The sequence below is a fragment of the Canis lupus genome, chromosome 1 (assembly GCF_003254725.2).
Source record: "Canis lupus dingo isolate Sandy chromosome 1, ASM325472v2, whole genome shotgun sequence".
Taxonomy (NCBI): Eukaryota; Metazoa; Chordata; class Mammalia; order Carnivora; family Canidae; genus Canis; species Canis lupus.
The window spans coordinates 56,800,420-56,821,361 of record NC_064243.1 but is presented as its reverse complement, the minus strand read 5'-3'; the positions used below and the strand labels follow the sequence as shown (position 1 = coordinate 56,821,361).

The following is a 20,942-nucleotide window of genomic DNA, read 5'->3' as shown; positions in this document are numbered from 1 at the left end:
TTTGTTATTTTATTTTACTTTATTTTGCAAATACGCTCTCAGATATCACTCTCCAGAAGTCTGCAATCCACAGGCAAGGATTTAGTACTCAGTCTGTTGAAAATGTAAGTACAATTACTTCTCTGTCCGAAAGTTCAACTTTCTTTGTTTCCCTCACCAGTTCTGATTTCCTGTAGCTGACTGGCTCCAATGCAAGAGTGAAGTAATTTCTCTCCTCTGTGATTTATTTTCTGACGATAAGTGAGCAAAAATACTACATAGAAAGGAGGAAAGCAAGATTCACAATGAATCCTTCTCAAAAACGCGACTCCAGGGTGACAGAGCAGGTAAAATGGAGTACTGTGTATCAAGAAACTTGAGAATCAAGCTCTATGTTCATACCTATTTCTGTGTAATTTATAACAGTCTTTTTAGTAAAACTATGTGCCAGGTATATAATGCTAAGAGCTTTACATGCATTATCTCATTTAATCCTCAGAACCACCTTTCATGGGAAGGATCATCCACATTTTATAGATGAAGACACTGATGTTTAAAAGTTAAAAAACTTGGGCAGCCCAGGTGGCTCAGCGGTTTAGCGCCGCCTTCAGCCCAGGGCCAGATCCTGGAGACCTAGGATCAAGTCCCATGTTGGGCTCCCTGCATGGAGCCTGCTTCTCCCTCTGCCTGTGTTTCTGCCTCTCTCTCTCCCTCTCTGTGTGTCTGTCATGAATAAATAAATAAAATCTTAAAAAAAAGGTCAAAAACTTGCCAAAGGATGCATGACTAATAAAATGGCAGAGTCAAGGTGCAAGCGCTGCTCTGCCTCCAAAAAATCACTATGCGAGGGCCATTCCCCAGGGTTTACAATGCATAGGTAAAAGCCTGTTGTCAGGAAATGCACACAGGATAGTTAGAGGCTATCAAATAGAGCTGAACATATCATTTGTTTAAAATTCTATTTTATATCTCTTTTAAATGCATTCATCTCGTCATAGTAAGTAAAATAGCCTCAATGTAACTGCACCTTTCTTAAGCAATTCAGGATCTGCAGTGTTTTCCAAAAATCATTTGAGTGTACTTTTTTGCTTCTTTTGCTTGTTTTTAGTTATAGATCACTGTAAGAACTGCCTGAGAAATGTAATGGCATCTATCACAAGCTTGAGTGAGATACACCATGTACACGGAGGCCGCCTGATACACGTGCAGAATTCTACTGAAGGATTCAGCCACGTTAGGGAAAAAAAAGGGGCCTGAGGCTAAACCATATATCCATCCCTTCCACTTCCACCTTTATTTCAATGAACTTCACTTTGGAGATGCTTTATCCAGGGATGCTACAGTATTCATTCATTCATTCATTCATTCATTCATTCATTCACTGGGCAGAAATCTACTTAATGCCGTGCTAAGAGGTGGAGGATATATGAGTGAGCAAAAGACACAACCTTGCCTTTAGTCTGGTCTGGCATAAAAAATAGCCTTGTGCAACCCATCACACATGCACTGTAGGGATGTTCATGAGACTACTGTGAAGGTTCTTCACAAAAACCCCAAGAGACATTGCTGTCTGATACTTGGGTCAAGAGTAGTAGTTCTATAGAATAACTGATGTTTTTGATCCCATGGACAGTCTACACTTACTGAGCCTCTTCGCAGCTAAAAACCACAGGGCTCACTATGACCCACTTGTGGTCTATTAGATACAACATTTTAGCAACTGTCTCATTCCTAATTCAGTTGATGTCCCAGATCTTTTTCTTCCCTTTTCTTTCTCAGCTACTTTGAATTTTGTATTTTATTTCCTTAATCTTCTGGGGGAAAGGTAGAGTAGAAATAAGTAAATAAAAATAAAAATGTGAAAAATTTAGGAAAGTAGCGTACTATGTGTTAATTCCCCAAACCAAAATTGACTTTTTGGAAATATCTTTTAAATCTCTATTAAAGAGATTGGGCACCTGGGTGGCTCAGTCAATTAAGCATCTGCCCTGGGCTCAGGTTATGATCCCAGGGTCTCCAGGGTCCTAGGATCCAGATCCACATAGGGCTCCCTGCTCAGTGGGGAGCCTGCTTCTCCCTCTACCCCATCCCCTGCTCATGCTCTCTCTCTCAAATAAAATATTTGAAAAATAAATAAGTCTCTACTAAGAACTGCTTTTGTTATTTTCCTATCTTAAAGTTTAAGTTTTTGTAGGGAGGACCTGATGGAGAATACTTGGAGTTTAGCTGTGTTCTTTAACTATGTAAGGTTTGAAGACAGAAAGCAATCATTTATAAATGAGAATACCCTATATGCCAACTGACATACTTAGAACTTGCTCTAGTGACCAGGTGACATTTTATAAAAAATGAATTCACTTTAAGTGGATTAAAATCCGTTTTCTATTGTTACCAGGTCTAGACTTACGGCCTCAGCTCACTGAGCTTTCTTCAAGTAGCTGCATATTAAATTCTTTTTAAAAAAGATTTTATTTATTTATTCATGAGAGACACACAGAGAGAGGCAGAGACACAGGCAGAGGGAGAAGCAGGTTCCCTATAGGGAGCCTGATGTGGGACTTGATTCCAGGACTCCAGGATCATGACCTGAGCCAAAGGAAGATGCTCAACCACTGAGCCATCCAGGTGCCCCCAAATAGCTGCATATTAAGTTCTAATCAAGCTTTTATATAAAATACGGAGCCAACTGCAGTGCAAATCCTAGTTCTCATTTGGAAGATGAGATCTATAGGGGACACCCACCCCCCAAAGGCTTAATCCAAGGGTTAAAGATATTTTTGGTGATTCTGAAAATGACTTGCCACTTTATATATAAGTTAAAATAATATCTTTTAAAATTTGATTTTTAGAACTAGGAACAAGCTTAAGTTACTGTTAATTTTACTGTTATGAAGAACATTTGAGCCTTAGCAGAAGTCAGAACAAAGGAGTGCGTGAGCAAGGACATGGCATATCTGCAAAGGCAGATACTACAGAGACAGGACTCATCCTTTTGTGGTGCCGGGAGGTACATACAAGTATAATGCTAAAATAAGAAGTTTTGCATGCTGTTGTTTTCTAATCACTACCATTCTCATGATAAATCTTTCAGATTCCCTTTTACTTGGCAGTATGTGTCATATAAAATGGCACAGAACAAGATTTGTATAGACAACATTTTCCTTTAACTTTTTTTATAATGGCCCAAGAGCCCTAAATAACTGAATATATAGATGTTACTTTTGGCTCTTTCCTTACAAAATACTCAAATGAAAAATGAGCCATATTAACAAATTTGTATGCATGTAAATATCAGATGTACTTTTTTTTAGTACCAGACAAAAGACACATCACTGTTACATTCCACTAAACCTTCTTCATTGGCATTACCATCAGATTCTTATATGCATTAAAAAAGGGCCCTCGGGAGCATCACTGAACATTTTAACAGAACAAAGCCAAAAGGGAAATTTAGTGAGTTAAACAGATGTGCTAGTTTAGAGAGTCATTTGAACAAAGATGAGTAAAATCTCCACATAAATCCCAAATACTATTTCCTTAGAGTCTACATATACTGATGTATAAGCCAAAACAGGGTGTAGGTACTGAATAAATAACAGTAACAATACTTATCATTAACATCATTATTCTTATTTATTGAAGGCTTACTAGGTGACAGGAACTGTGCTGAGTACTCTCCATTGTTATCTTGGAAATCCTCCTAATGAGGCTCTGAGGGAGATATTACTGCTATTGCCACTTCACATTAAGGCACAGACAAAATGTGGAAAGCCAAGATTCAAATCCAGAGGGTGAGTGTGGAGTTAGCACTTTCTATCACACCAGAGTGCATGCAGCACGATACAAACCTTTGTGTCATGAACGAAAACTAATGAAATCTCTCATTTCTGAGAAGAGGGCACCGCCCTCACTTAGCTTTCAAATACCCAGTGTTTGCACTTCTCACTGTAGGGGTGACTTAAACAATTTTTAGGCCATCCCTTCATCTTTGAATCCCTGGTACGCAGCCGAGTGCATGACACACAACAGATACTCAGTAGAAGTTAGCTGACTGAGTGAACACAACTAAATCATTGGTTTTAAAAGGAGTAGAAATGCTCTTCAAAGAAAATGGAAAAGGTATTCAGTCTGATAAAGCCATTGTAGGAAGCTTTCTAAAAAACAAATCTATAGTATGAATTATTGATCTTTTTGGTAAATAAGAGCTAGTTCTTTTTTTTTCTCTGAAACTAATATATGTGAACTATATCCTAAGACAGTATCTCCCCACCAAAAGCTTAAACTTTAAGGCAAGAAATAATAAAAGCAGTTCTTAGTAGAGATTTATTTATTTTTCAAATATTTTATTTGAGAGAGAGAGAGAGAGAAAGAGTGAGTATGAGCAGGGGATGGGGTAGAGGGAGAAGCAGGCTCCCCACTGAGCAGGGAGCCCTATGTGGAACTGGATCCCAGGACCCTGGAGACCCTGGGATCATAACCTGAGCCTAAGGCAGATGCTTAATTGACTGAGCCACCCAGGTGCCCCTTTAGTAGAGATTTAAAAGAGATTTCCAAAGTCAATTTTTAGAGTTTGGGGAGTTAGCACTTTACTTTCCTAAAATTTTCATATGTATGTTTTTATTTACTTATTTCTACTATACCTTTCCCTGGAGATTAAGGAAACAAAATACAATATCCACAATATACTTCTCTGTGCATTGTGGGAACATATCATTGAGTTGATTTATACAGTGACAGCTGAACTACAGAAGTATTTAAGCTATCAAAAAGTGATTACATTCAACTATAAATCTAAGTGAAAATATAAGAGTCCAAGAGTTGGGCATGGTAAATTTTAAAAAGTTAAAATTTCCATGAAATCATTTAAAAGTAGAACCTAGTAACAGTAATTGTCAAGATAAAATGTTCCAGTAGCTCTTCTTTTTCTGCTAGGATCACTTCTGGCACTAGAAACCAAATGTAGAGGTAAACTTTCCATTTCTGACCTTCCTCTTTCAAGGAGGTCAAGAGAAAGGAGTCAATTGTTCAGCTCTATCAAATCACAGAATGACTTTCTGGTGACCAGATACAGCACAGAGTTATATCTATTTTTATCAATACTGCCATGAATGAAGTATTAGTCTCTTGGCAAATTTATACATACCTCCAAAACCCAGTAAATCTCAACTTGTACAAACAATATAGAGACCACCATTTTTGTAAAGCTATTTAATTTTCCTTTTTTTATCCTAAGAGTCTCATGCTCTCTAATGACAGCATTCATTCAAGTTGGTATTTATACCTCTGAATGTTTTATATTTTAATGTTTGCATCAGTTTGGTGTAATTCTCTTAATGTTATTGTATTTGTGTTAAAAAAATCTTCATGAAACAATGGTACTTCAGAGTCAGCTACTCTGTTATAAAGTGAAATAGCTTTTCACAGGAACTATTCTCTTGAACATTTTCATTAGTATCTTAATCTGACAAATTTAACTTCTCTATCTAAAAAGGGACTTTAAAAGAAAAAGTAGCTTTTAAGCAACAGAGGGGTTTCTTTCTACAAAAAGTATTTCACGGTTGCCATTTTTAACCAATTACACAATGTCGAGTACTTATAACATTTGATAATATAATATTGTAGTTCAAATATCAAATAAATTTTCATACATCTTTTATTTTCTTTCTTGGTGTCGGGAATAGAGTAAAATCAGTTAATTAGAATCAAAATCAGAAACTACTGCATACATGGCTCAGTTTTGAAACAAACCAAATATAAAGGTTCTTTTCAACCTAAAATATTATAAGCTTCAAAATGTTATACATACCTAACAATAACTCTTAAAAAGTTAGCTCTGATATGGATTTAACGCCGGCTCTTCCATAATCTTTTTCATTAAGAAATGTCCTAATATCCTTCAAATTCTATAAGCAAACAGCATTCTTTGTCATATTGGTAGAAATTTAGGAAAAATTAAATTTTGTTACGATATTGACAGAATTCAGGAAGCTTGCAAACTACCATCTTTCACTTCTATTATGGGTGAGATATAACTTATCATAGCATTAAATGCATTTATTGATTTTTCTAAGCATTTAAAAATGAGCTCTCTATAGTCCTATAAAAAAGAAATTTCTATAATTTTAAAAAGGTATTTTATATAGTTTGTAATTTTTCTGGTGCAAGTATACCATGAATATGTACTAAAACACAGTTTGGGTAAGGATACCCATAGAATCCCTAATCAACTCCCCCCATATCTCCTTGGAAGCAGGCAGACATATTTATTATAAAGAAATAAACTAAATTTAAGCTAATTCAAAAAGGGACAGCAAGTTTGTTTTCAAATCTTAGAAAATCTGAAGATAAATTATTATGTAGTTAGAAATGCTCACAAAATTATACAACAGGTTTTCCTACAGGTTTGGGCAGTTTGGTCGTTATCGGATAAGATCTTGTTTATTGCCAGTTAATCCTATCATATTCATTTTTAGCTTCTAATTGTCATAAAATTTAAATAAATCTTAATTGGCCCAAATGTCTTGCTGGCAGAAGGTTTTAACCACTTAGAGGTTGATAAGAACGTAAAGCCAGATGACCATACTACATGCTCGTTAAACTTAGAAGAAAGAATTCTCAACAATTGGATGATAGTATTTACTCAATGCAGCAAATTATGTTTTCTTTGGCTAGGATATATCTAAATATTTTCCTCTAACTTTAAACACGGACATTACTGGGTCTTTTGAAATTATGGACCATTCATTAAGCCACTAACACCACAAATAATGAGTAACCCCTCCCCTTCACTCACACATGTATGTGAAAACCTGGCTTCCAAGATTTCATCTGAGTATAAATTCATGTCTTTAAATTGCAGAGTTCATACAGTAAGAAGAAAAAGACAAAAATCTACCAACTAGGCTGAGCTGCCATCCTCTCCATGTAGTCTTTGGCCATGTCTCGGGCTTCAATGTTCTCAGGATACAGCACACAAAACATTGCCAAGGCGCCCAGGTTGTTGCCGTAAATTTCATTCCAGCGGGCGCTGTAGTCCTTGGGGTCCCAAGGAGGGAGGTATTCCAAGGGGCTGGACAGCATGGTGTGCACGGCCTCAGTGAGCCGGGCAGCAATGTGCTCATGCGAGCTGGCGGCCCTGAGCTGGAGCTCTGCGACCTCCGCCCTGGAGAAGTAGAGCATTGGGTGGCTGTCGTAGTTGGCGTTGGTGAAGGGAATCATGACTTCTGGGTTCTCGTCAGTGATGTATGCTGACACAAAGCAAAACAAATATATGAAAAACACACTGGGGGCCCCCCGTGTGTGAGTCCTCATCGTGGCATCAGATCTCCAAATCTCCAAGGCAGCCAAACCATCTTCGAAAGATCCTACAGTTGGAAAAAAGAAAAGGATATGTCAACCAGGGAAACGTGGCAAAGTAGGAAGGACAACCTTGCTTACTAGGAGCAGGTCTAAATATTAAAAAAGAAAGCTTATGAATTTAGATTTTTTAAAAAATACAACAAAAATTTGAACTAGAAAGAGACTTACTAAAGCCTAATAACTTAGTCACAGGAAGAAAAGGTACAACATAAGGAATATGGTTAATGATATGATAATAGCATTGTATGGTGACAAATAGTAGCTACACTTGTGGTGAACACAGCATAATGTACAAACTTGCCAAATCACTAAGATGTACCCCTAAAACTAATAAATATATTGCATGTCAACTATACTCAAAAATAAATTAAAACTCTAATAATTTCATTGGATAATTAACCAAGTAAACATGATACTGCAGACCTGTAGTCATTGAAGAAAACAGAACTTTGGACTTGGGAAAACCATATTATATTTGCTCAAGTAGGGAAGACAGACTCTCTGTGGCATCGTTTTCATATTTTATCACGCAAAAAAAGTTTGATTTTATGGTATTTTTTTTAGACATGAACATGAAAACCACAGTAACCAAAAGCTGGTGGTGAAATGTTGTCTGGGAATCTGGATGGTCATTAGGAAAAAAGAGAAAATCCTGTCTTTCTTAATTATAGGCTCCATCACTCTGGCTTCTCCCGGCTTCCTAACATTCTACATTCTACAGCAGGGATTAGGATCAATACATCTATACGAGTATAGGCAGACAAAATATTATGAGTAAGGTTATATCCTCTTTGTGTTAGCAGAAGGTGGGGACAGAGTAGACAAAAGCAGAGTAACCGGCAGCCAAGCCCATGGATTCCCTGGGCTGACATCAGCAGACGTGTATTGAAAGGCCAGACAAGGGGCTGCCGGGACTAGAAACGGATGGGCCTTCATTGAGAAAATAAAATCCCAGAATCAAAAGGCTGAAATAACACGTGTGCATTTTCCCCTTATTATTTGAAACTGCTGCCTACTTTTTCATTTTGCATAGGGGATTTTGGTGTCAATTCAGTAAGTCAGACAATGAAACCAAGCTCATATTTTCTTAACTGCTTAACTTTCTTAAAAATCCTTTTTTTTTTCCAGTGGCACAGGTTAAAAGAACATCTTTAAAAAACAAGAAAATTTTTAAAAAAGTAAAAGAAAAAGGAAAAAAAAAACCCCAAAACCTCAGCCTAGTCTATGTCCCACATCTGGGATAAAGCAGGCATAAAATCCCCCAGAGGAAAGTCAGGGAATTCTTAAAATTCTTCAGAGGGGAAAGGTTATAGAAAGCAGACCAGAAAAAGACAGTTTTATGTAAATAATGAACAGTAGTTTTCAATTATTAAAGAGAGAAACTGATGGAGAAAAATCAACCTCCTCAGCTAAACACAAACTATTTTTCCAAGAGAAAAACTGCCTCGTCACATTCATAAGAAAGAAAACCAAAGATTTAACACACACTGGAGATCAGTCCTTATTCTCAACTTGCTGCATCTCCAAGACAGAGGCAATATGGCATCACTTATGGATGCTGCCATTAATTCTACTATTCCTTATATTTCTGAGTGTGTTTTAGACTACATATGAAATTCAAGGGCAGCAATTTTGTGAAGCATTTTATATGTATTTCAAGAGTCAAACTTGTGATTAATAAAAAAATTGGTATAGCCATGCTAAATAAAGTACATAAAATAGAAATAAGTCTTGGACTCTACTCATATTATGTCTAGCACCCAACGCTTTGAGGCGGCTGGCTAGACCCTTCAAGGTCAGAGACCTGGCCAAAAGAAATAGTCCTTTGTGGTTATGTCTGAGGAGGGGTGTGGTCTCTGGCAACACAGAGATGCGGCTGGGTCTGAAGTAATGCTGAATCCCCACCACCCCGCCTCCGCCCCGAGGTTTATTTTTTGCTCTTTTCATTGAACATCCACACAAACAATTTTCTTAAAAGCCTGCCTGTATTAAATCCCCCAGACTCTAAGATGGAATGCAGTTATCAATGCAAATAACGTTGTGGAGGTATTTTAGATACCCAAAGTGAGGATGAATTGGAAGTTTCTCCTTTAATTGACCCCTACAGGGATGCCTGGGTGGCTCAGTGGTTGATTGTCTACCTTGAGCTCAGGGCATGATGCCGTGATGAGTCCCGGGATTGAGTCCCTGCATCAGGCTCCCTGTGGGGAGCTTGTGTCTCTGCCTCTCTCTATCATGAATAAATAAAATCTTAAAAAAAGACCCGTACATGGATAGTATTAAAGATCTTCTCTCAATTACTGGTTTTTGAATGTGTAGCTAGGTATTTGTGGGAGGTTGGGTTTTAGGGGGATGGGTGAGAACCCACAGGGAGACTAGAATTCCTCTATCTCAGATTCTGCACCCACATCCCTAAAGGTAGCTCAAACCTGATTTGTTTTATCCTCTTCCTCCTCCCGTAGCATGCTAGCCTCTGGCCCAGGCCCAGAGTCACTAAGGTAGTGGGGGCTGCCCCAGAGAGGACTCATGCTATGATCCCAGCCACTTCCGCCACATTGCTTCCAGATACATAGGTCATGCCTGAGTGTATTTGAACAAGAAGAGTTGCTTCTGAAGCACAGAACCTCATTAAGATGTTGTTTTGGGAATCGTGCCACCTCAGTATGCCAACTGTTATTGAAGGGTCCCTAGTTATTGCTTCAAATTCATGTGAGGTCAGGGCAGCAAGGCTGTGAGCTACCACACATTTCAAACATGAATTCTTGTTGGGCTACCATGTGGGCCAATGCAGAACCCACAGAAATTCTATAGAACAAACATGCACAAAGACTACCTGGGAAGAAGGGACTGTAGCGTTCATCCCGTCACATACTATATTGCCTTCCTATTATTCTGCACTCCAGTCATCCAGCCTCCACTACTCTCCCGCGATTAAGGCCTTTGTTGATCTATCCAAAGAGTTCATTTCTTCTGTATCTAGCACATACCTCTATCAAATGGAACTGTTTGGGCTGTTTATACGCTTTGCCTCAAGAAGGTGGGACGATGGCTTCCTCTTTGCATCACAGGACTTAGCACTGTGCTTGACAAGGAAAAAGCAGCTCTTAGATGCTGGCTGAACTAAGTTAACACTTGGACTTAGCAGGTGGAGTAGATATCCTTACTAAAATGAGTGAGGAGGAACTGGTATGCCCCATTATTTGTAGTCAAAGCAAGTTTAGAATTTTTCAGAAGAAAAATTTCTGCTAGGAAACTAATAAGGGGAAATACCCTTATTAGGCCAAGAAACTCCTGTAGCCTAAAAATAAATTTCAAATAAAAAAAAGAAAAATAATTAAATTTAAAATGTAACCCAAACTTACTTTAGGCTGATAACCTAAAGGGAGACATCTACCATCTTTTTTCTTTTTTTAGATTTTATTTATTTATTCATGAGAGACACACAGAGAGAGGCAGAGAAATAGGCAGAGGGAGAAGCAGGCTCCTCACAGGGAGCCTGATGCAGGACTCGATCCTGGGACCTCGGGGTCACCCCCTGAGCTGAAGGGAGATGCTCAACCACTGACCCACCCAGGCATCCCTTACCATCTTGAATCTGTCCAGAAAATTACACTGAAAAGCCTTCATTTCCAGTCTTTGCATTTCCCCTTTACACTTCTACCTTCAGCATCCTGCATACTACTCTGTAGAGGGAAGACGTGAAGTTACGTGAAAGGAGTGTTTCTCATGATCATTTTAGGTGGACCACAGGTAGACAACTTTTATGTCAACTTATTTCAATGGAAAAACTATAACTGGTACCTCTAACCGGAGATTTCAAGAGATATAAAGTTCTGTTTAAAATACATTTACAGGGATCCCTGGGTGGCGCAGCAGTTTAGCGCCTGCCTTTGGCCCAGGGCGCGATCCTGGAGACCCGGGATCAAATCCCACCTCGGGCTCCCGGTGCATGGAGCCTGCTTCTCCCTCTGCCTGTGTCTCTGCCTCTCTCTCTCTCTCTGTGTGACTATCATAAATAAATTAAAAAAAATTAGAAAAAATAAAATAAAATACATTTACATTTAAAAATAAAAAAAAAGTAAATGGATAGGGCAAAAATTGTTGAAAGTTGTAGCTGAATGACTAAAATGTGGGAGATGCTGAAATGCTGAGTAAAACAATGGTCACTGAGTTTACCAGAAGGACCAACCCTGACTCTCCCACTGCCCCACCACACGTGTGTGTGCATACACACACACACACACACACACACACACACACGTGCACGAGCTGCACAAGTCTGTACTCTCAGATGTCTATGGGTGATCTCTCAAGCCACGCTCCCCTTAGTTCATGTGTTGCAGACACAGAAGAGTACTGCTTGCTCTCTTAAATCTTCAGGCTGCACTTGGGCCAGCTCAAGAGCATGGCATTTTCAATATGGCAACATCACAGGTAACCCCTGGCAACTGCCACTAATATTTCAGTTTACCCTTAATTCAATCCCCAGGATGTTTCTGAATGACTCTAGAAGGCTCATTTCCCCTAAAAGACTTTCTTTTTCTCTTCCGCTACTATACACTAACTTTCCTCATCGAGTTTTCCTTTCTTTGTCTCCCTCTACACAGCTTGGAAAGCAAAACATTCCTAAATTTTGACCTAATCAATGAGTACAATATAGTCATTTAAAAATTAACCTGTCACTACCAGATAATTGAAATAGCAATTTGATCATGCCCTGCCTGTATCTGTGGCAGTCCAAGTTTGACATTATGCTTAGGCCAAGCCAAATAATACAAAAAGTATTTAACAAGATGTCTGAATTCTAATTATTTTAAGTAGGTCCTCACAAAGTAACAATAAGCCTAAAATTATTTTGCTTTAATCCTTGTTCCAACAATCTGCTGCAGCTATTATGACTGCTGACACACAGAAATTTCGTGTGAAATACTTTTCACATATTTGATCTTTTACTTTATAATAACTTGATGTGACAAATAGTATTAAGAGTTAGTGTCCACCGGAACTCCAACAGTATCTTAGAGGCAGAACTAGAACACTATCTCCTAAATCCTAAGACAACATTCTTTTCTTTAACCAAATTTTTAACAATATTCAGTGACATTAAAGTTCCCATGTTTGCCATCCTTACACAAAGAAAGTACAGAAAGAATATGTTCAGAAGGAAAGAACGGAAAAGTAGACTAGTAACATCAAGTTTCAAAAATGAAGTCGGTTTCCAAATGGTCTGGGACTGTTTATAAATGTAACACATGGTAGCACAAAAGTTCTTTCAATTTCCCTGGCTTTAGAAAATATAGAAAGTATAAGGATCGAAGAGTGATATTACCCTGTAGAAAGTAAAACATGTCCCAAATTAAGATGGATTAAAAACACTTTTATAGCATGTGCTAATAAGTCTAAGGAGAACAGCATTACCATTAACACTGGGCATGGACAAAAGAATAAATCCCTGCTCTGCTGTCTGCTAGTTTTGATCAACTGACTCATGCTCTCAAAGTCTCCATTCTCTCATCCATAAAATGATCCCACTTCATGGGGTGATTAAATATTATATGATGCACTTAGCAGAGAACCTGACATGAAGAGGTCTCTCTACATTTTTAATAAAAAGGAAGAAGTTTCAGACATACAAGATGAACCTATCCATAAAATATTTTATGGATTATATTAACCATATATTATATTAACCTACCCATGAAATATTTTTTGAAAGAAACTAAATATTATAAGCAAAAGAAGGAGAATCACAGATGTTAAGTGACTAGGCAAGGTCATACTACTTTTTAGAAACTTAGCTGAAACTCAAACACAATGCTCCTGACTCTCTAACACATCATTCATTAGTAAGCTCAACACTCACTGGAAAAGAAAGCATATGACCCTTACGGTTTTTCAAGTATTTGTCAGGGGTTTTGCCCTCAAAGAAAAGAATAATGATTAAATAAATGATATCTGAGTTTGATTGCCTCCCAAGGCCCGTAATTCTTGGTGTATAAAAAGTGACTGCTTCATGATATATTCTTTCAAAAGGCCCAGTCATACAACAGGGGCTGAAAAATAAAATCTCTGGTGGGAGAGTGTTTCCTACTAATAAATTTATATGATTGAAGGGGTACATGGTATTTGGGGACATCGGCAAGAGCTGATACGGTAACCTCGAGGGTCTGGTATTGGCTCAGACAATGTCATCAGTATCTCAACTGATCATCCTGAGATATGCTATCCAGTATCAATAAAACTAAAACCCTCCTCCCCCAACATATATAAAATCAGAATGTCAGTGCATTCATTTACAAGAAATATGACCATCGAGCAGATTGGGAAATATCTTCTGGCTTCATCAGAAAACTACATAGGTAGTAAAATTACTAGATAATTGCCTGATGAAGGGCCCAGGCTTGGGGCAACTCAACCAGTCAAGATTACCAACATAACTCACTTGAAAGGAGGCTGTGTTGTTAGCATCTGTCACAGATGCCCTCGGGATATCATTAAAAACAAAAACTTTAAAATGGAATTGTAATGATAGTTAGGAAAGAAGTGCAAAATATACATACCCCACAGCTCCTGCCACCACCCTCACCAAGCTCAGCTCAAGATTACCTGTTCCTGTTTGCCCAGGCCAATGGATGGGCCCAGCAGTCAGTGACCTGATTAGGACACTTAAATACCTCCCACACTAGAACCGGATGTGTCCATATCCACGAAGAGCTAAAGCAATCCTGCAGACCATACTACAGAATGCACCGACGTCGGATCCTCCTCCCTGGGAAAGGTAGAGGCGCTGCAGAAGTTACCAACTACAACTCTTTCTTCATTCTTCTACTGAAACCCAAGTTCCCTCATTTTAGGCCTCCAATCGGGTTTTAGGCAAACTCTGATGCCCTGAGAGCACCAACATATCTTAACAGAGCTGCACATTTTCTTCTCTGATCTATTTTAGGATTTAACTCTCAGAGAAACCTATTTCCAAGTATATGAGAAATATCTTGCTGTGGTCTCACACATACTACTTCACTGTTCCCACATATTTTAACTAAGGGAATGTACATATTTTTAATATGCTCCTTACTTTTCTATTTCAATTTTATTAAACGTATAATGAGGAGACATTTTTGAAAAATAATTTTACCTCAATATCAAAATAAAACCTTATATGTCCTTGGTAAATTTCTGTAGTGAAATAAATCTAACATTATTCTTACATACATCAAATCCTAAGAAAACATATGGTTTTGGTACTACACAATCATTCGCTAAAATTACACTCCCTGATGTGTAAAGCCTGTAGACTCAGCCAAGAAAGAACATTTTAAAAACCAAGGGCTCTTAATCAAAATGAAAGTTCCTTTTACTGAGGGTTTATTGTTTTCCTTATTTAGGGTGAAATGAAATATATCTCCCCAAAAAGTCATTTCCAAACAAAAATCCACAATATGAAATTATAGCATATGGAACCCCCAAGAATTTACACACACTACTGAGGGAGTAATTACAACCCTGAACCCACACAGCAAAACCACACCGTGTATAATAATGGTACTCACCACCTTCACACTCAGCACTGGAGAAATTTTAAGTTAGGTTTGAAAGTTAAGTGCAGCTCTGTGCAGTCTAAAACCATTTCTATATTGTTTCTGGAAAAGTTTTTTTGTGAAGATAACACATTTTCTCCCAATGTAATCTGAGGCTGGATCCTTTTCTAGACCAACAATGATAACTATGTAACTTCCTTCTATGAGAAGAATTGTTAACCTAAATTATGTTTAAAATGAAGGCTCTATCTCCCATTCACCAGAGGACTACTTGAATAAGTAATTTACTGGCTATCAAACTGAAGGCATAATTTAGTGGTAGAATTATGCCTGGTGCACATTATTACAAAACTAAAAACCACTAAGATGCAGCTTTTTTGGTGCCTGGCTGGCTCAGTCGGTAGAGCATGCAACTCTTGATCTCAGGGTCGTGATTTTAAGCCTCAGGGTCGTGATTTCAAGTTGCAAGCCTGTGTCCACATTGGACACAGAGCTTACTTTAGAAAATAAACTAATTAAGGTATTACATTAAAAAATTAATAAGATCCAGCTTTTGAGAAGGTGGCTGTCTTATAGAAAATAGAAAGGAAGTAAAATCTGTATTTTCAGGAGGCAAAGAGAAAGCAGGGTAGAGGTGTGGCGGAGGATCTACAAAGTCACTGAGGAGACTAATAAAGCTGCTAATTTTGCTTACAAAAAGTCTAAAAGAGGAAAATGAAATAGTTATACTTTCTAAACTGTAAGTAAATTCTAGTTTATCTAGCAGTCCAACAACTGGACACCTTCTAATTGTTACCTCTTTATTATAATTTTGATGGGTTTTATTAATGCTGGTGTTAGAATACAAATTGCTAAAGTATTTTCAAAAGTTTTGATTCTGGGGTGGGTGGCTCAATCAGTTAAGTGCCTTTGGCTCAAGGTCATGATCTCAGGGCCCTGGGATCCAGCCCCAAGCCCATGTCAGGCTCTCTGCTCAGCCAGAACTCTGAGTCTCCCTCTCTCTCTGTTCTCTCTCTCTCTCTCTCTCAAGTAAATAAAATCTTAAAAAAATTTTTTTTACTCTGATACTATTTTCAGAAAATGTTGAATATAATTAAGTCAAGTAGTAATTTATACACATTAAGTTTTCCAATGCACTGTCTTCCAGAACTGGAAGATCAATTTCCCATCCACGTTAGGGGTAAGAATTTCTTGTAAATATTAATTATTTCAGCTATGTATTGAACAGCTATTAAATCCTGGAACTGTGCTAGCCATGGGGATAAAAAGTAAACAAGAATAATGATTATAGCATTAAAAATCTAGGAAAATGATGTTTCTCAGTTCTTTCTTTTAAAGATTTATTTGTTTGAGAGAAAGAGTGTGTGCACATGCATGGAGGTGCAAACAGGGGTAGGAACAGGAGGGGCAGAGGGAGAGAATCTTAAGGAAACTCCCTGCCAACTCAGAGCCCCACATTGGGCAATCCCATGACCCTGAGATCATGACCTGAGCCAAAATCAAAAGTCAGTCACTCAACCAACTAAGCCACCCAGATGCCTCTGAGTTGGTTTACTTTAAACTGCAAAACTTGTATTACTTTGACAATAAATATGAGTAGGAATTTTCCCTTAGTTTAACATATTTAACTACTATAGCTGGCCCCAAAATAAAATTAACAATCTTTTTTTCCTCCAATTTTTCTAAACGGTAAGTAACCAAAGATTCTCTGGAAGTTTCTATAAAACCAGCTATGGCTTTCTCAGCAATTGCTTTAACCATGAAAACACTCTTTTCTGGCATTACTGGGTAAAAATATAAAGCATAGGAAAGAAGATAAAGATAATGAAGTTAGTGGCTAAATATAACCTCATACAATTTCAAATAACAAACAAAACCATAAATAGACATGAAAACTAAAGTACAATTTTTCTTCCTGCCACAGATTGACCAGGGCAGACCGGTGAGGTGGCTCAAAGGATTGACAAGGGGATCAGAGTGGCTTTTGTTCATTGCTCTGTGATTCTGGACGAGCCAGCTAGTCCAACTAAACCTAGTTCCTTATTACAAATGAAGATGAAAATAGTATTTGTCTCATAGAACGGTTGGGAGATTAAATAAATACCTATAAAGCATTTACCACTTTCTGGTGAGAGTTCCCCCAAAATGCTAGTCATCACAGCTCACCTCAGAACATGATTAGTGGCTGTGGGCAAAAGCCAGAGCCACCAGACTTTCAAGGTTTGAATCTCAGTGCCACCACATCCCTAGGCATGTCCCTGTTTTCTCCTGCATAGACTGGATAAAATAATACCTTCCTCAAAGGGTTTCTGTGATCTTCAATTAGCTGATACACTTAAAACATTAAAAAAGTGTCTGGAATTTAGAATTTGGAAGGTGTTCAGTAAGAGCTAGCAATCATCACCATCTTCTCAATGAGACCACCAAGGTCAGTCCAATGGAGAGGAAGCGTGCCATGACACCAGGAGGAAGCGCTCACAAAAACTGTGACACACAGATTGTTATTTTTAAGATAGGTACAATGCATTGTGTGTTCAGAACCTTGCAGAGTCATCAGGAACCTAAAAATATCAAATATTTTGACAAATAAAAAGTATGTGAAGCCAAGAAGTTTCTCCTTCTTCCTGCTCAATGGCACATTTATAACTTCAGGCTACATGTTCTAAGTAATTCAATACATCTAAGAAATCTGCAAATCTAATACTATTTCTTCATCAACCAATATTTATAGAGAGAGATAGAACTTTCTATACCATAATGACACACATGTGTTTACAGTCAGGAAAATATCCTAAACATAGAAACACCAGTCTTGATGACACTTAAAAGATGACAAAAATCACTTCTGAACCTAAATATAACTTTAAAAAATCTGATGTTTGATTGAAATACATTCTCTACATCCCCAAAATGGCAATACACATTAGCCTTCAGTTGGTAATGTAATTCCTTGAATTTGTGGATAAAACTATTTTTAATTCTACAACCAACTCTCCTCCACCCCCCTTTGATTTTTAGATATGTGACTTTCTTTCTTAACCAGTTTTGGTGGTTAATTTCGTGTCATTGTGATGGGCTACAGGTACCCAGATACCTGGTTAAGCATTATTTCTTGTGTGTCTGTTGAGGGGGTTTCCACAAGAGGTTAGCATTTCAATACATAGACCAAGTAAAAGTATAGACTGTTCCCTTTGATGAGAGTGAGCCTCATTCAGTTCACTGAGGGCCTGAACAGAACAAAAAGGCAGAGGGAGAATTCCCACTCATTCATGGGCATGCACTCTGGGCGCACTCTGCCTGCCTGCCTGAGCTGGACCAACAGTCTTCTCCTGCCTTTGGATTGGGGTTATACTTCTAGCTTTCCAGGGCTCCAGCCTGCAGACAGCAGATCATGGGACTTCTCAGCCTCTAGTGTTGAATGAACCAATGCCTCAATGTCAACCTCAGGGCCAACTTTCTTCCTTTCCCTTAGCACCATGTGTTCCTGCAGGTCAATTCCTCTGCTCCCCTGGCCTACCGGCTGCAAACGCCCATGGAACAAGTCATGACATCAATTATAGATTCTCAGGCTAAGTACCACAAAACACACTTAACCTCCTATAAGTAATCTACTCAGTTTCATTCATTTATGAATTTAGCTAAAACTGTATATATTTTGGGTATGTCCTTCTATCATTCTCCTTCAGGATCAGGTTTTATAGTTTTAGCCTCTAATAATGACCCTCAGAGACACTAATACCATCCTCCAGGCCCTACCATGCTAACTAACCATGCTATGCAGGAAAAGATTAACCCAGTAGGCCTACTGCTCAAATCTACAAGATTTCTAAGAAAGGTCTGTCTTTTCAGGATTGGCTCAGATGAGCTCTGAGAGCTTGTAATAATCTGCCTCATACAAGTTTTTTTTTGTATGCCTGAGGCCTTGGGCCATGTAGTAGCAACATGACCGGATAGTTTATACTAACAATGTGATTCATGACAAACTCCCTATTTTTGCTCTGAGGGGCTATACTCTGAATAGCTGAAGTCACAGAGTGCCTATATGACTGGACCCCTGGAAAAGCCCTGGACACTAAGGCTGGGGTGAGTTTCCCTGGCTGGCAACACTTTGCACATGTTGTCACATATTGTTGCCAGGAGTGCCACTCCACTAAGAGAGGTGAAGCCTTACCTGGTTTCTCCTGAAGTCTGCCCCCATGTATTTTTTCCCTTTGGTGATTTTTAAAAAAGATTTTATTTACTTATTCATGAGAGACACAGAGAGAAAGAGAGGCAGAGACACAGGCTGAGGGAGAAGCAGGCTCCATGATACAGGGTGCCTAACGTGGGACTCAATCCTGTGACTCCAGGATCAAGTCCTGGGTTGAAGGCAGGCGCTAAACCACTAAGCCATCCAGGGATCCCCTCCCTTTGGTGATTTTAATCTGTATCCTTGGCTCTTTCAAACCATATTCATGATTAAAACACCTTTTTGTGAGTGTTTCTAGTGGATCACTGGGTCTGTTGGTGGTCTTGGGTATTTTCTTTTTAGTCCAATCATCTAAATTCCTGTTAGAAGTAGGAGTCTTGATATACAATTTGCCCCATTAGAAAATATTGTGATACTATTCACCAGATCTTTTTCTCTACTCAACTTTTGTTATTTTTCTATGATTTGTCCCCAGAAAAATGATTCTGTCCAAGGATATTTCTTTTGAAGCAAAGGGCACAGCAGGATATACAGTAGTGGACTTATGGACTGCCTAAAAGCTTTAGGTATTATCCAAAAAATGAAAGACACAGATGTTAGGCAAAAGGCTTAAAAGAATTTCATGGGAAAGTAATTTGCTGGCATTAAACTTATAATTCCAGCTTATTCAATAAAAATAAAAATTTCACTTACTGGATGAGTATATATACTCATGAGTATGTATACTGAGTAGATATTGGAGAGTGATGCTTTTTTCACTATACATGAAGCTCTTTCTCATTCCTTACTTATACAAGTATTTTCCACTTTTCCAATCTTCAAATACTCACCAATGATAAAACTGAATTTTTTTGCTGCCTTCACATTCTCAAACATTTTTATGTGCACCTTTTTTTAAAAATTCTCATTTTTGTCTCACAGATCATAGTTCTTTGGCACCGAAATCCCTGAGTACTTTCCAAATGTCCTCTTATGAATCATAATCAAAACTCAGAATACCACAGACTTGGTTTGTAAAACAATGATACATACGTGTAATTAACCCAAAGACACACAGGCACTGTCTTCTCAGGACTTGCCCATCTCAGTTACTGGCAACCAATCCTACCAGCAATTCAGACCCAAACTCCCCTTGCTTCCCATACCCGCTCTGTCTCCAAATCTAAATCATCAGGCAATTCTGTTAACTCCATCCTCAAAATATACCACAAATCCAGACACTTTCACCATGGCCATAATGGCCAAGCCATGCCATGTCTTGCCTGAATTACTGCAAAAGCTTCCAAACTAGTCTGCCTGCCTTCACCCTTACCTCCCAATGGCCATTCTCAATGCAGGAGCCAGAGCCGCCCTTGTTCAATTACAATTCAGATTATGTCACTGCTCTAACACTCTCCAATAGCTTCCTGTCACTCAGAGTAAGAACCAAAGTGCTTCAAAATCACTCTCAAGGCATGACGTGGCCTGCCCCAGTTGCCTCTATGCTTTCGTGACCTACAGCTCTGTCTCTTTCCCCACTCTTGCCATGTGGCCTCCTTGCTCTCCTTGCGCTCACGGGGTGTGCTCCCTCCTCAGCACCTGAAGGCTTGTTTCTTCTGCCTAGCATGCTTCCCCCCAGACATTGACGTGGCTTGCTCCCACACCTCCATTAAGCCTTTGTTCAAATATCACTTCCTCAGCAAGTCTGGCTGTGACCATGTCATTTAAATCAATCACCATCATTCCCTAACTTCTTTCCAGATTTTAGTTTTCTTCATAACACTTAGAACTTTCTAATCTACCATATAATTTACTTATTTCTTTTTGTCTGCCTGGCTGCCCCCTCTAGAATGAAAGCTCCATGAGGGCACTTTGCTTTCTGCTCTATCGCTAACACC

The 20,942-nt window shown here is 38.5% G+C and overlaps 1 protein-coding gene across 4 annotated transcripts in view; it reads right to left on the bottom strand.

Moving 5' to 3' along the window:
* Window positions 1-20,942, bottom strand: part of DSE (dermatan sulfate epimerase) — an 81,069-nt gene that overhangs the window by 46,183 nt on the left and 13,944 nt on the right. For 3 of the 4 annotated variants that reach the window (XM_035710346.2, XM_025422794.3, XM_025422795.3), the window contains exon 2: window positions 6,875-7,343. In XM_035710346.2, the coding sequence (XP_035566239.1) occupies window positions 6,875-7,290 (416 nt within the window). In that variant the 5' untranslated portion in view covers window positions 7,291-7,343. Of the gene's footprint in view, window positions 1-6,874; window positions 7,344-20,942 lie in introns of those variants that run through there. The other variant, XM_025422796.3, reaches the window with a different exon arrangement.